At 45.8% G+C, this 16,173-nt stretch overlaps 1 protein-coding gene across 1 annotated transcript in view; it reads right to left on the minus strand.

Annotated features, from left to right (window-relative positions):
• Positions 1 to 6,907: 6,907 nt before the first annotated feature.
• The window catches only part of NDUFA10 (NADH:ubiquinone oxidoreductase subunit A10), a 49,629-nt gene continuing 40,363 nt past the window's right edge, over positions 6,908 to 16,173 (minus strand). Inside the window, exon 10 of the mRNA XM_075001781.1 lies at positions 6,908 to 7,345. Coding sequence (XP_074857882.1) covers positions 7,277 to 7,345 — 69 coding nt within the window. The 3' untranslated portion in view covers positions 6,908 to 7,276. The remainder of the gene's footprint in view (positions 7,346 to 16,173) is intronic.

Below are 16,173 nucleotides of genomic sequence, written 5' to 3' on the forward strand. Positions count from 1 at the left end.
AAGGTTTGTTCTCTCTCCTAGCAAGCCAAGAACCTGGAACTGCATTACACCAGCTTGGGGAAAGTGAAGGAGCAGCACCCACATCCTCTGCTCACCTCTGCCAGAGGTTAATTACAGTGAAAGCTTGCTTATCCGGCACCTGCTTAACCGGCCCCTTCAGTTAACTAGCATGCTGCCGTGGGGCCAGGTAGCTGGCTGGGGCTGGCAGAGCCAGACCCACTGCTCAGCTGGGGCCATTGGAATGGGGCTGGATGCCGGCCCCAGCTTCAATATCAGGCACATTTTATTATTCAGCATCCCCAGTCACCCAGGGATGCCAGATAATAAAGCCTGTACCGCACCCTCACCAATAACCCTCAGTGTCGTCATTTTCAGTCCACGTTGGGCACACGGGCTCAACATTCAGTGGGCAGCTTCACAAACTTTGGGTCTTAATGACCCACCGAAGCCATGTGTTGCTAGAAGAATACAAAATCCACAGGCCTCCTGCTTCTCCCAGCCCTGCGCTAAGCACCCAGCTCCACTCCTGCCTCCTCAGACAGAAGGGTGGGTATTGCAACAGATTACGCCGTCATTTGGGTTGAAGTTCTCTCCAGTTTAAACTCTTTCCTTAGGAGTAATTTGTTTCCGTTCTGAAGCAGCTGTTGCTAATTATGCAGTGAGGAACTATTATGTATTAACGTTATTCAACTCCCTTTGGCCCAGTTGCCGTGAAATGCTATTCCGTGCTGATCACAAGATAAAATCCTAGCGAGAAAAGGGAGAGGCAGCCTCCTGGCATGCACAGTTATGAAAGGGGGCGACCTCACAGAGCTGGCTCGGCTTGTTGACTTTTGGACAGAATAAAAACCACACCCAAAAGAACACAGCCCATTCAGCCTTCTCAACAGTTACACAGCTGGCGTGCTGGGACCACTGCCTGTCACACTGACTAGTCAGGTCTCACTGTAAGCTGAGTCCTTGTGCGGCCACCCAGGAGAGATTCACAGAATCACAGGGCTGGAAGGGACCTCAGGAGGTCATCTAGTCCAGCCCCCTGCTTCAAGCAGGATCAAACTGCACTGTCATCCCAGCCAGGACCTTGTCCAGCCGGGACTTAAAAACCTCAAGGGATGGAAAATCCACCACCTCTCAAGGCAGTGCATTCCAATGCTTCACCACCCGCCTGGTGAAGTAGTTTTTCCTAATATTTAACCTACACCTCTCCCTCTTCAACTCCTGACCATTACTCCTTGTTCTGCCATCTGACACCACTGAGAACAGTTTCTCCCCCTCCTTTTTAGAGCTCTCCTTCAGCAAGTTGAAGGCTGCTATTAAATCACCTCTAAGTCTTCTCTTCTGTAAACTACACAAGCCCAAATCCCTCGGCCTCTCCTCATAGGTCTTGTGCTCCAGACCCTTAATCATTTTTGTTGCCCTTCGCTGAACCTGCTCCAGCAAATCCACATCCTTTTCATACTGTGGGCCCCAAAACTGGACACAATATTCAAGATGCGGACTCATCAGTGCCGAATAGAAGGGAACAACCGCTTCTCTAGATCTGTTCGAAATGCTCCTCCTAATGCACCCCAGTATGCCGTTAGCCTTCTTGGCTACAAGGGCACACTGTTTACTCATATCCAGCCTTTCATCCACCATAACCCCTAGGTCCCTTTCCATCCTACTGCTGCTGAGCCAGTCAGTCCCCAGCCTGTAACAATGCTTGGGATTCTTCCGCCCCAGGTTCAGGACTCTGCACTTCTTATGGAACCGCATCAGATTTCTTTTGGCCCAATCCTCCAATTTATCCAAGTCCCTCTGGATTCTCTCTCTACCCTCCAACGTATCTACCTCTCCCCCTAGTTTTGTGTCATCTGCAAGTTTGCTGAGGGTGCAACCCAGTCCCTCATTCAGGTCATTAATAAAGCTGTTGAATAACGCCGGCCCCAGAACCGAGCTTTGCGGCACTCTGCTTGAAACAGACTGTCAAATCAGGTGCTGCCCAGCTGATTAACAGAGCGCCCATAGCTGGCAGCCTGTGTTTCTATTGGTGGTGCACAGCAGCACATGCCTCAGTGCACATAATAAAATTTATTCCACCCCTGGATGGAAGAAGTTAGAGGGAACCCTGGTCTCATTGTTGCCTTGCTTTCTCCCCTCTGCCTGTCTGCGTTCATCTGTTGTCTCTTGCCCTATGTACAGCACCGAGCACCACAGGGCCCAACTCCAGGGCTGGGCATCATTGTTATGCAAAGAAACAAGGAGCAACGATCCCATTCCATTAGGATGCAGAAAAGTCTGAAGACTGGCATTTTCCTTCCTTAAGCAAACCAGGCTAAGCTCCCTGGTGCTTAAAATTCAGGCACTTCCGCCCCCTGAAACAAGAAATATTATTAGCAGGAAACATTCAGTGGCCCACAAAAAGCACATTGGAGGCCTCCACTCTGCTCCTAATGGCCCTATGGGCTCTTGCAGCAGGAAGAGGCCACCAGGTACCCAGCGACCCAGAACTCTTGCCATTTAGGGAGGCAGCCAGCCCGGCCAGTGCCCGGAGAGGGCCAGTTTGGAGGCCTATGGCTGCCCTGTGGTCGAACTCAGCCCTTGGCTCAAGCACTGAATTCACCAAAACATCCAAAGGCGCCAAACCGTGGCCCAGCCTGGTAATCCCACACCAGCATCCGCCTCTGCTGGAGAAAGCACAGCGGTGACACCTAGTGGGTGCAGGGGGAGAGCCATGCTCAGGGGTGGACAGCTGGCTTTCCCTGGTGACCACTGCCCAGCTCAAAGGCCCGGGGAGGTCCCAGCAGAGAAGGGCCATGTGCCTTGCAATGGAGGGAGAGCCCTGAATGGCCAGCCAGCCCGTAGGTGAACACCCTGCTCAGTGCTGTGCCGATCAGCCCGCGGCCCGCAGCAGGAATGAGCCCTCCTTCGGCACAGCAACAGGCACATCAAACAAAGGACACAGGGCTTAGCTCCTTCCCAGCTCAGTGGCAGGGGAGTCTCTTTCTAAGACCAGCCTGCGTGCTAAGGCGCCAGCGTTCTCAACAGGGGTGGGGTCTGCATACTTCCTCTTGGGCAGCAGCATGCTTGGGCACGGTGAGGGGTCTGGCTAGCTCTGGGTATACTCAGTAGGCACGGAGCAATGGCTCCCCCTTGGCCACCCACAGAGCACAGGTACTGGCTGCCTCTGATGTGCCGTCAAGGTGACAGGAGGGGAATGGCAGAAAGCAGCGTTCTCGGAAAGCTGGCAGTGCAGAGCTAGACGCCCCACAAGTCACTGCCCAGACAGACTGTGGAACAGAGACCCAGAGCTGCTCCAATGATGGGCTTCAGCTGGTGCACGGACGCAGTCCCAGTTCCACTGCTGCTGTGCAAGCTGGAGAGGTGTGAAATGCAGAGCACTGCCTGCCTGCAGGACAGCTAATCAATTTGTTGGCTTCTAAGATGGCCCAGGACTGCTGCTTGCTCCAGAGAGTACGTCGTTGGCAGTGCTGTCGCCCCGGCTCAGGCCGGGCTCTTTGCCAGCGCAGTTTAAAGGCCCTGTGCAAAAGTGCACTCACATTACAGCAGGCCCCTCGTGGATCCCACCACGTAGACAAGCCAGGGGTAGGGGATGCATCAGATCTCTTGCACCCGTTTCATTTCCAGCGTTCCATTCCCTGCTGGAGATGCAGCCAAATTCCCTACTACTCTATTGATGCGCAAGCTGGCAGCTCATTTGTTTCCTTTTACGATGTAACAGGCTGCTCAAAAAGGCCCTGGAGGAGGGCCCAGAAGGTGGCCACGCTCCCTTCAGCTGCAGGCCAAGAAGAGGGGTGGGCCAATGGCCCGAACAGCGCTCCACCCTGCAGGGAAGCCACTCCGCAGCAACGGATGCAGCTCCTCTTCCCAGGGTGTAGCCTCCACAATGCTCGTTCATGGCCAGCATAGTGAGGAGGTGGGTGACTGCTGGATCCTGCCACCGTCTGGAAGGCTGCAGCCCCTTACAAACAAAGACCCCCGTGCACTCCTTGTAGATCTAAGTATTTGGTTGCAGCAGGTGTTATTACAGTAGAAGACCTTGTGCTTTCCTGTGGAAAGGTGTGCTCAGGTGCCCGGTTGGTACCGCTGAAGGATACTGGTGAGCTCTGTAGTCCCATGGTGCGTTATCCCGATGCTTCAGAACAGAAGCCCCCAGCTTTTTACACTGTACTCCCCTCGCATTCCATGACCTCCTGGGATCCAAGCTGTTTCAGGAGCTGGGCCACGGTCAAGACTGAGGAGGTGGTCATGGCTGGGGGCTGAGACTGGGTCCAGAGCTGCAGCAGGACTGAGCATCAGGGCTGAACCCAGGCCCTGGCTGGGGATGGGTCAGGGCTGGTAGTGATCCCTCTCCACACACCATGGAGGCTACCCCAGATCCCACTGCACACCCCTGTGCTGGGTGGAAGCACCCTGTGTAGTGTGGGGTGGGTGTACCCCATTCTCCTTGCATGCAAGGGGGTTTTCCCAGACCACAGACCCAGACCAACTCAGGTCTGAGTTGTAAGGCAGAATAGCCAACACTTACATGATTGACCTTATCCCATAGGGCAGTAATGGCTAGTAATAAAGACAATGAGCTGCCACCTAGGGGTTGGGTGGTGGCCAGGGTAGAGGGACCTGGGCTCTGCTATTTCACCAGGTCCCCACCCAGGACAGTCAGCGGAGAAAGTCTCCAACATGGAGTCAGCAGCGATCCTCTGCCACACGCTGACTGTTCCCAGTCCTGCGGCTGGTGTTCCCCATGGCCACTTCCTACCACATCTCTTGTTACTGTGGTTCAGGCGTCTCCAGGCTCCTCAGTGCAGAGGGTTCTCAAGGATCCTATGGGTTCCCTCCTGCCTAGTTCTCTGCTTTGCTGACTCCCAAAGTTGGAACCTCTGGTGCTTCTAGGGATGAACCATGTAAGCGTTACCACATATGCCATTATAACTTATGGCGTGCAAATAAGCCACGCCCCTGAGCATAAGTCACACTAACGTAAGTGCCAGCAAGGACAGTGCTACATCAGCAGGAAAGCTCTGATGCAGCTGTACGCTCTCGTGTAGCCATCGCCTTTGGTTTAAAATTGGGACAAGTGTTGGGGTCAACTCCCTGATTTTAAATGGGCAGAAGGGCCCACTACAAGCATCTGATCAGAGCTGCTGGATAGCACAGGCCAGGGAATTCCAGCTGGTGATCAGTCCAGGGCCTGCTGTGGCATTTTAGAGACAAACTCCGGTCGGGTTCTCTCTCTGCAAAAGGCAAGAAGCACGCTGGCTGGGGAGGTGCAAGGGATACAGAAGCATGCAGTCGTTTCGTCAGCTCCCCCAGACAGCCAATCACTGCGCTGAGTATCTGCTGGAAGGCCACATCACATGTAAGACCCTAGACAGGTGCAGCTGTTCCAGGCCTTTTCAAGGGACGGCAGCTCCAGTGCCACGGAGCAGGCCCTGCCAGCTACTGAGGCTGAGAAATTTCTCTGCTTGAGCAGTGGGTTTTTGGGGTGACCGTTGCCTGATAGACATAGATGAAGCTGCACAGCCTTTTGCACTGGATAGCGGACAGCAGCTCTCACACTGCACTCCTGTATGGAAGGCTTTGGGAAATGTGCCCTTCGCTGCATTTGAGGGTGAGCGAAAATGAGGGCTTAAATCTGGTGCATTCTCTGCCCCCTAGAACTGCCTGTCTCCTGTAAGTTTTGGAATGGTACCAGCACATGCACCTTGCCACAGGGGAAATGCTATGCCACAGCCCTGAGGCTGGTGGAGCTGAGGAGGCCCTGCAGCCTGAGCACGCTCCAGGCAGGTCTGGAGAGGGGAACTGGTGGCAGGACAGGACTTGCCAGCTTTACTTGCACAGCTAACGTTGCTGGAACTGCAGAAATGGACCCACAAGCCCTTGTGTGAATGTGGAGTTAGCAATACACTGCCTAATGCAGCAAAGAAAGGCTGCTCGATCAGCCTGAGGAGACAGCCAAAGCCCCTTCCTATCTATCTCAGCATCTAACTGGGCCCCTGGAGCAAATTTTAAAGCTGCCTTTTCATGACAGGCTTGGAGCTGGAAAAGGGCCTGGCCATACGCTGTTCTTAGACAAAAGCATCACCCTTCCAGTCAATGATTCAAGTACTTGGCCCCCAACTGGAAATGCAGAATTATGACAGCTTGAATCTGGACAGCACTGCTAGAAGTAAGGCCAGAAAGCCTAATTCGTATGATTCGTAACTAAAGCCAAATGAATCATTTATTTGAAAGAACTCTGCCATTGGATTTTTAGGGACATAGGAAATAATGATTTTTACTTTGCCTTATGCGCTCCAACATTTTGATTTATGGCTTTCTATTAAGAGGAAAAAAAACATGTGCAGAACTGCTGGTAATTTTTATGAACTCATTACTGGCTTAAGTGCACCAAAGGTTTTGTTATTTAAATATGACCACTTCGCATTTCCCTTTTCTCTGGGTGGCTTTTACAAAAATACATCCGTCGGCTGCCTGGATGCTACCACCCGCTGAGAGTGTGTCACCCTTCCTTACAGAAACACAGCTCCGAGGGAATGGTGTGCCCAGGACTGCTGACAGAGGAGGTTGGAAAGGGGTAGTTGCCCCACAGCCTAGCATTTCAAAGGGGCCTTGAGCTGGTCTTGGTCACTGTGAAAGGAGCAGCAGCGATGGCCAGAGCTCCAGGCTCCTTTGAAATGCTGTGGAATGGCTGTGCTACAGCTCTACACATGGCTCTCATGGAGCGCTAACGAAGAGTTCTCGGGGCTGACTGCCCTAAGCCACGCCCCTTCCGCCCTTAGCTCCACCCCTTCCAGGGCACAGAGCTCCCCCTGCCTCATCCCTGGGACTACAGTAGTTGCTGGCCCTGCTGGTTGTGCCTAATAGAACTTGGTGTGACCCAGGGATGGAAATGTAACTCAGAAAATCAGAAGGATACAGGTTGTATTTCTCATCAGTTCACTCAAACAACCTCAGGCCTGTATAACAGAAAGCCACAGTTTTTAAGAAGAGAAGATTACGCACTGATTTTAGAAAGGCTGCCACTGCAATGTCAGACAATTACAATTATTGTGGATCATCCTAAAGAAAAATTAGCTGAATTCTACCAGGAAGAAAGAAGTTTCCTTAAATATTATGGTGGTTTGTTTTTCTTTGAGGCCATTCTCTAACGCTAATTTCTAACCAGTTTACATGGCTGTCTTCTGCGCTGCATGCACAGCCCATAGTGATCAGAGAGATTGGAGGCAGCTTCTCTCTCATTCAAGTTCTGTGGTCCTTCAAAGTGAGGCAGGTTTCATTTCAGCCAGATCCACTTGTCCCCCACATCTGAGTTGTAACCTTTGGCGAAATTGCGTCCAGGAAGCTAGAAAAAAGAACAAAGATCAGTCAGTTCTAGGCTATTGATGACAGATAACTGCCTTCACACTTCGCTCGCCTGCACCTTTGGCCAGGTTTTCAATTTTAAAACGGACTAGTGATCTCAGGTGGCCCAATCTTCCGGGGAAAACCACTCACCATTTTCTGAAAAATCTGGCCTCTTTTAATGTAACTTGAATTGGGAATACAAAAGGAGAAGTTGCTTTAAAAACCATTGGCCAGTATATTTCTCTTGGTGGACAGCTTCAGCAACTTAGATACCTTCCTATGATAACCTAAAGTGTAAGTTTAATGAGAGGGGAATCCTACACATTTGAAGAGCTCATTGTAGTTTGACTGCTAGTAATGAAGTAAGGCAGTAGATCCTAACGCCAAAATAAGTACAGTTAAAAATATGAACGACAGTATACATAAAAAATCCACTTAAAATTAAACCATTTAAAACATGAATATCGAGCCTTTATAGGCAGCTCTAACGTGAATTAATTGAAACAGAAAAATATTTTTCAAGGGGTCAGTATTTTCACAGCATTTTCAACTTGCGTTTAACATACAGCTGTTCGTAATTCACATGGGATGGCAGCTAAAATGCCCCGTACCATTTAACCAGGTCTTAATCACTTTTTTCTGGAAAGAAAGTGATGACAACATTTGGTGGGGACACATCACAAACTTAATACCATATGCAACTTAAACACAGTATAATGCATTCCCAGACAGAACTAGGTATTACGTGACACACTATGCTTTTAAATAGAAACTAGGAAATTTTAGGTTGCTTTCTCCTTAGCATTCTAGGAAGATCACTTCTGCCCAAGTATCTCATTTTCCCTTCAGATGAGATCTCAATGGACTCTCCAGGGGGCCTGAGCCAACTTTTTTGACCATTTCTGGTGAGATGCTTATCTAAAAATAGATCTGGCTATGGCACAGGCCCAATCCTCTGGGATGGGTCAGCCCAAGAAGGGAAGTTGATCAGAACTTGAAGCTAACTGGTAAGAGGAATGAGTGCAGAGAACAGTACAAGGGTGGAAAACCAAGGACCGGGTGGGGAGCGTAGAGGAAAGAGGAAAGGCCAGCATTGCTAGGAAAGGAGATAGGTTAGTATAGTAGGGTAAGTCCTGAGAGAGGACAGGAAGTGGGCATTATGGAAGAAAGTAAAGCAGAGATGCATGGCAAGAGCCAAACTAGGTTCCTAGTGCTTAGTAGGATGGGAAGCTTCAACAGGAAGCAACTGTGGGATCCCTGTCTGAACTGGGCAGAGCAATAAACCTGAGCATGAGCAAGAGTGTGGAAAATTGCAGTGCACTAGTAAGACAGATAATCCCTGTATGGACAGTTCCCTGCCAGTATGCACACAGCTGTTCTACTTCAAGGAGGGGGGAGGAAAGGGGAGCGGGCAGCCTTGCTGAGCAGAACCCAGACAGTACCTAGTAGAACCAAAGCATTTCACAGCCTAAATTTGCAGTAGCTACCTCGCAAGACCACCGCAGGGTACACAGTGAGAAATGCGTCTACCATACAGCATTCAATTTCAATCCACTTGACATTTTGTTTGGGATGGGGACAATGGAGTGGTTTGTCTTGAATCTTAGTATTTTTACAGTATTACAAATGAGAATGGCTAAGGCCAGGCCAACACAAGGAAAGACAGGCTGGGATAGCTATACAAGACCAGATATTGGTGGGGAAAAATAACTGGCAAAGCTTATTTCAGTTCCTGGACTTTTATGCCACTAAAATCACACCTGGGCTAGGCCAGCGGTCAGTATGGAAAGTTGAGGGAAAGCTACACCTCTAACCAACATTAATACACTAATGAAAGTTTTACCCTGGGCCAAGTCTAAACTAACACTCAGTAGAGAGACAAGCAGAGCGAGGGACTTGGACCAGCTTCTGACCCTGAGAGTCAAACATCTGAGCTCATACAAAGCTCTTCTTCATGTTTGGGACAGCCACAGCTATAATACCGCATGCATTCAGCAGACACACACACACACACACACACACAGATCTGCACCTGTAACCTGATCCATATGGTGAAACCAAACATAAAACAGACGCTTTGGCCACAAGCCCCCTCAATTCAATGAAAGCCCTTTTAAAACTGAGCTATCAACAATGCCTCTCAAAGTGGCATGGACAGCAACCTAAGAACAGCAGAAATTCTCAGGTCCCTATCTGCAGGCTCCCTCAGACGACAAAAGCCATCTATCCTTATGAAGAACTGGTACATATTTAACATCATGTATACCAAGCATGCCCAGATCTGTATGAGGCTGAGGCTCAGCATGTGAAGAAAACTCAACTCTGTAACAATGCATGGGGATCACAATGAGGTTTTTTAAAAATGTCCAACTACCGCTCCTTATAAAACCGAACACGACTCTGTGACATACTAACACTCTCCCTGCCTCTTTTCCCCACGCTGACGGCGGTGACACAACAAGACTCACAGGCTTATTTTTTTCTTTTTAAAACAACAAACAAAATCTGGACAAAAAAATGTTTAGAGTAAGTGCACCTGTTCACAGCATTGGGAAGAGAGGTGCAATTGTGTGTTGATGTGGTCAGTAGTTTGTTGTGCCACTGCATATTTCTCTATTTAACAGTAACAGCCGCATCATGGAGTAAAGTCAGAAAACAAGCAATGTCCGTACCAGACGACCAAATGAGCCACAAAAGGCTTCTGTGTCTTGAACACCTCCTCTCTCTCCCCATACCTCCCAGTTAGAAACTATCACAAGTCACCCTTGATCAGATTCTCTAAGGTTTTTAATTTAAAGTTTCCATTTTATGTCTCGTCTAAATATCAGAGGCAGTCATGCAGTCCTGTTTACAGCAACTCCTGCTGAGTGAAGAGTAGATCTGCGATTGTGTAGTTATTTGTTTCCAGCTCTTCACCATACATTCACTATGGAAAGCTGGAGAAAAAAAAAATCTAATAGGACATCAGGCCTTCTGTATTCACCTTATGTCTATTACTTCTCATTCAAAAATTGCTCTCCCCAGACTTCTTCAGGAAGATTTAAATGGGCCCTTTGATATTTGAAGAAATTCCAAGGTGGTGATAATCAGATTATTAAAGCAACAGTGGGTCTCTAGGAAAAAACATGATTTTTATTATTTCATTTCTGAGCAAATATCCACTCTACAAACCAACATATTGTACCTCCACCACAACTCAGCTTATTCAGTGCAAAGAGGCCATATGTTTTTTGTTAAAGATATAAAGTACATCAAAGCAATTTTTATAATATGTTTTCATCCAAGGAGGGACTGAATTATTCAGTCAGTGTTTCACAGTGGGCTTGGCAAAGACATTTGCAACAACAGAGGGCCTAGATTATGTGAATTTGGGGACGCATTACTAGACAGATCTTAAATGGCTAAAAATTCAAAGGGAAAAAATAACACAGTTAAATTAAGTCAGCTATCTAGTAAACCATGCCATGTAGCAACAGCTCAGCAAACAAACCTACAACAACAATGAAGTCAACAGAAGCAGACAATCCGAGAAAGCGTTTCACATACAAAACGCATGATCCTTAACTGTTTATTATGGAGGATGCAGAGTCTGGAATCCAAATTAGTCCGGTTTAAAGGAAAAAAGCCATTACTTTTGGAGCACCTATTCAACGTTTATAAAAAAGTATTTAAAAAACCTGCAAATCCAAAAATATTATAGAAATATATATATACTTTGTTCTACACACACTTCATAGTGTTTGTCACCTTCCTGTGAATGTAGGATGAATGAGATTCAAGTGAATTCCATTTAAGTAATTCCAACATGCACTTAAAATTAACGTAAAAATAAGTACAGCTCAAACATAATAGGGTTGTCAAGCAATTTAAAAAATAAGCATGATTAATCATACTGTAAAACAACAGAATACCACGAGAAGTCTTGTGGCACCTTATAGACTAACAGATATTTTGGAGCATAAGCTTTTGTGGGCAAAGACCCACTTCATCAGATGCATGGGTGGGGAGTGGTGGTTTCAGAGGGGTATTTAAAGAGTGGGGTCCCAGTAAGAGGGAGGGCCAGTGCCTTGCTGTTCTCGAAGCTACAGACTAACACGGCTTCCTCTCTGATAATAGAATACCAGTGATTGTGGATGTTTCCCACATTCTCAAATACACTGATTTCAATTACAGAACAGAGTATGAAGGGTACAATGCTCATCTGATATTTTTATTACAAATATCTGCACTGTAGAAAACAAAATAAATGTATTTTCAATTCAACAAGTACTGTAGTGAAATACCTTTATCGTGACAGTAGAACTTACAACTGTGGAATTATGTACCAAAAACTGCATTCAAAAATAACAATGTAAAACTTTAGAGCCTACAAGTACACTCAGCCCTACTTCTGGCTCAGCTAATTACTCAGAAAAATAAGTTTGGTTACAATTTGCAGGAGAATGCTGCCTTGCTTCTTGTTCACAGGGTCACCAGAAAGCGAGAAGAGCTGTTTGGATGGCACTGTTATAACCTGTCTTGCAAAACAGGGGGGCTAAAGATTCATATGTCCCATCATTTTTCCAACATATGTACCCAATAAACTCTATATCTGTAAGCTGCCATTTCACAATAAAGACATTGCACTAAATGTATGAGATGAACTGAACAATACTATCTTATTTTACAATGCATTTGCCTTCAGAAATATGAATTGAGCACTGTATCACTTTGTGTTCTGTGTTGTAACTGAAATCAATATTGAAAAGGTAGAAAAGCCATCCACAAATGTTAAATATGTTTCAATTGGTATTCTATTGTTTAACGGTGCCATTGTTTTAATCAGAATTATTTTTTGAGCTCATGGCAGGAATTAATTAATGTGAGTGGCTGGCTTGTCTGCAGTTCTGTTCTGTGCTTGAGAAAACTAGTCAATTTTACTGAGGTTTGTGTTAGACTAAGGGAAGATGTAACTGACTGCCAACATAAAAAAAAAAAAAAAAAAAAAAATCAGACCAGGGATCTCCTTGTGCAGTTAAGGCGGAAACATTTTGAGCTAGGATCCTGTCCTATTTAAATCTCTTTTCTGATAACATAAATGGCTAGCCAAAGCATCCCCTGGTTTAGAGGATTTTTGCAGGGGTCAGACTCTATGCTACTCACGATACAGCTATACTACCAGGTAGACTGACCCAGGCAGGGTCCATCTTCTGGGGTTTGATTTTGCGCACCTAAATTGAATCATCAGGGTCAACAGTCCACCCCCTACTCCTCTACCTCATGAGAAGTAAGGGAGGTCTCCCATCGACCTCCCTCAGTGAGGATGGCCAAAAAAATCAATTGTAGATAAGTCGATTCCAGCTATGCAATTGCCATAGCTGGAACGGTTTATCTACTATTGACTTTAAGGTCTAGTTTTGACCTGGCCTCACTCTTGCAAAGCTCCAGGCATGGGGCGTATGGCTGGAGAAATCAGTGTACCTGGAGTGCTGCCATTTCTGCCTATCCCCAACTGTACGACTTGCCCCAGGAACAAAGGCAACCTGAAGTGCCCCCGCCAGGGAGGGCGGGGCAGTATGAAACACTGACAAAAGCACCTTTGTCCCTTTAAGTCTTCCTGGGCCTTGCACTGTACACAGCATGGCCAGATCTCTGGGCTGTCATTAGCCATATAGGAGAGGATTGTGGGGTGCAGTTTATCTTTGTCTGTAGCCCCCCAAAACCCATCCTCTGATAGAGCAAACAGAGCCAAATTATCTGTAGTACTGCACAACATCTGAAGGCCTTGGCCAGGTGCTGGGCAGGCCCTGTAAACAAGTGTCTGCCCTACAGAGCTTCCAAGATTGGGTGGCAAACAGAAACGAACAATGGAAAGACCCAACAAATCATTCTAGTTTATCTCACTTGCAAAGCAAAAATGTGTCCTCCACACAGGCATTGCTGAGTAGTGCAAAGCCTTTTTTACTCCCCTAACAGAGAGAAGTAATAGACCAGGAATCAGACATGGACCTCCTATGTAACACTACACTGAATTTACATGAACTTGACCAAAGATTCACATAAACAAGAGTACGTGCCACAGAGAACTTAACTCCTCAAACTGAACTGCTGCTCCAAAAGACAGAACTGACTCATACAAGGGAATTAATTTGCTTGGATTTTTTTTTAAAAGCAAATTATGTAAAAATGAAAGGTCACTTTCTTAATTCAATTAAAAGCTGTACCACAGGAGTGTGTCAAAACTGCAAATATGATGAAATGCCTCTTTAAAATGGTATATGTTATAGAACAGCAAACAGCTTCAATGAGATGTTTACTGCACGCTACGGTTATATTTCACAGGTCCTCATAACAACTGCAAATCAGACATGCATAGCCAGAACTCCCTGAGAGTTTGAACAATGTGGAAATGTATGAATTCATCATGGAGCTTGGAACCTGTCTTATTTCCCAGAGAGGGACACAAAGAAGAACTACTCCCTTCCCCCAATTCCTTGGCTGCTTTCATTAACCGCTGGGCTTAACAGCTGAAATAGGTACATAAATAATAGGTTTTACATACTGTTGATCAAAGAGCATTTAAAAAACACAAGGATCACTCTGCAAAGTATGAAGGCTTTTATCAGTCGCCAACCTTTTCATTTGCTGACCATTTATAGTAAGCACCATAGCACCAACCCTTCACTCCTGCCATCAGTTAAGGTCTGTTGCTGTTTCTATTAGAAGCCCTGGTTTTCAGAGCTTTATTGCTAAGGCTGTTTATTTTAACTGGCTATAAATTCAAATGCACGCTTTTCAGAACTCTTCAAATATTGGCCATGCTGGAATTTTTGGGGTAGACTTGGTATTACTTACACCAAACCTGTAAGACAGATATACATCTTCAGAAGATTAGCATACTAATTAGGATGCTAATTTTAAGGCTCAGATACAGTTCCTGAGTTAGGCAGGACTACCAATGAAGTTAATGGGTGTTTTAGCCAGAGAATAATGTGTACTGACTAGGGCTGTCAAGCAATTAAAATTTTTGATTAATTGCTCAATTAACTGCTCTGTTAAAAAATAACAGACCATTATTTATTTAATTAATATTTTGGATGTTTTCCTACATTTTCAAATATATTGATTTCAATTACAATGCCAAATACAAAATGTATAGTGCTCACTTCATATTTTTCATTTAAAATACTTGCATTGTAAAAATAAGAAATAGTATTTTGCAATCCACATAATAAAGTTATTGTAGTGAAATCTTTTTATCATGTAAGTTGAACTTATATACAATTCCACGTGCATAAAACATAACTGCATTCAAAAATAAGCAATGTGAAACTTTACATAAGTCCACTTAGTCCTACGTCTTGTTCAGCCCAGTGCTCAGACAAACAAATTTGGTTACAATTTGCAGGAGACAATGCTGCCCTCTTCTTGTTTTTATTGTCACCTGGAAGTGAGACCGGGCATTCACATGGCACTGTTGTAGCTAGCATTACAAGATATTTATGTGCCAGACGTACTAAAGATTTGTATGCCCCTTCAAGCTTACACCATTATTCCAGAGGACATGCGTTCATGGTAATGACAGGTTCTGCTCGACAACAAGCCAAAGAAAAGCAGACCAATGCATGTTCATTTTCATCAGTCAGATCCCATCACCAGACAGCAGATTTTCTTTTTTTGGTGGTTTGGGTTCTGTAGTATTTGCATCAAAGTGTTGCTCTAAGACTTCCGAAATCATGCACCACAACTCTGCAGTCTAAGATTCTGGAAGGCATGAGAGCTTCCTAAACCTTGGCATCAGTGCCGTACAAAACTTTGGAAATCTCAAACTGGTTCCTCTGCATCCTTTCAAATCTGCAGAAAAAATGTTCTTAAAATGATCATGGGCTGGCTCATCGTCCCACAGTACTGTCACATGAAATATACAGCAAAATGCAGGTAAAGCAGAGCCGGAGACATGCAATGCTTCCCCAGGGAATTCAACCACCCACTGAATTAATACATTTTTAAACGGGCGCCATCAGCATGTAAGCATGTCCTCTGGAACGATGGCCTAAGTATGGAGGGGGATACAAACGTTTAGCATATATGGCATGTACATGCTTAACAGCTGCAGAACTGCCATGCAAACAGCTGTTGTCATTGTCAGGCGACGCTGTAAATACGACGTGGGCAGCAGTATCTCTCATAAACGCAAGCAAACTTGTTTCTTTAAGCAACTGGCTGAATAAGAAATATGACTGAGTGGACTTGTACTGTTTTGTTTTCGAACGCAGCACTCTAACAATGCCAGATGAAGTATTTTCCATCTAATACTCTTTCTGGGTGCAGCTGTCAGAAAAGTACTTAAGATACTTGAGTACTGTTATGATGTCTCTGGGTTCCTTGGTTGTTTTCTTTTCATAACTTACTAAACATTGTTCTGATTAGTCAGTACCAAAGTGCATCTGAAGTTATCTCTAGGCTTACATATGGCTTGTGTCAAATAAACCTATTTTAGCCATGTAGTTGCAGGTTTTAAATGCCCATTTTAATCCCAACTAGCAGCTCTATACAGAATTCAGTTTGTGTATTTTCAGAAGTGCTTCTCATCAGTGAGGGCTTCTAAAAACAATGCTCTTCACAAACCAAGAAATTCAGAAAGTAGTCTAGACTCTTCAGTTTTGGCCTATCCACTGTATCCGCAAAAACCAGCCTATGAACAATGCAGTATTTTCATTTCTCTGACAGCCCTCCAGAATCCAGCCTTACAGAGCAAGTCGGGAATAACCAAAGGGAAAATAATGGACCCAGTGTGTGTCCCCCTCTGCGTAGTACAGAATCATCAAAAAGAAAAAAGACAGCCTG

Source organism: Carettochelys insculpta, chromosome 8 (assembly GCF_033958435.1).
Source record: "Carettochelys insculpta isolate YL-2023 chromosome 8, ASM3395843v1, whole genome shotgun sequence".
NCBI lineage: Eukaryota > Metazoa > Chordata > Testudines > Carettochelyidae > Carettochelys > Carettochelys insculpta.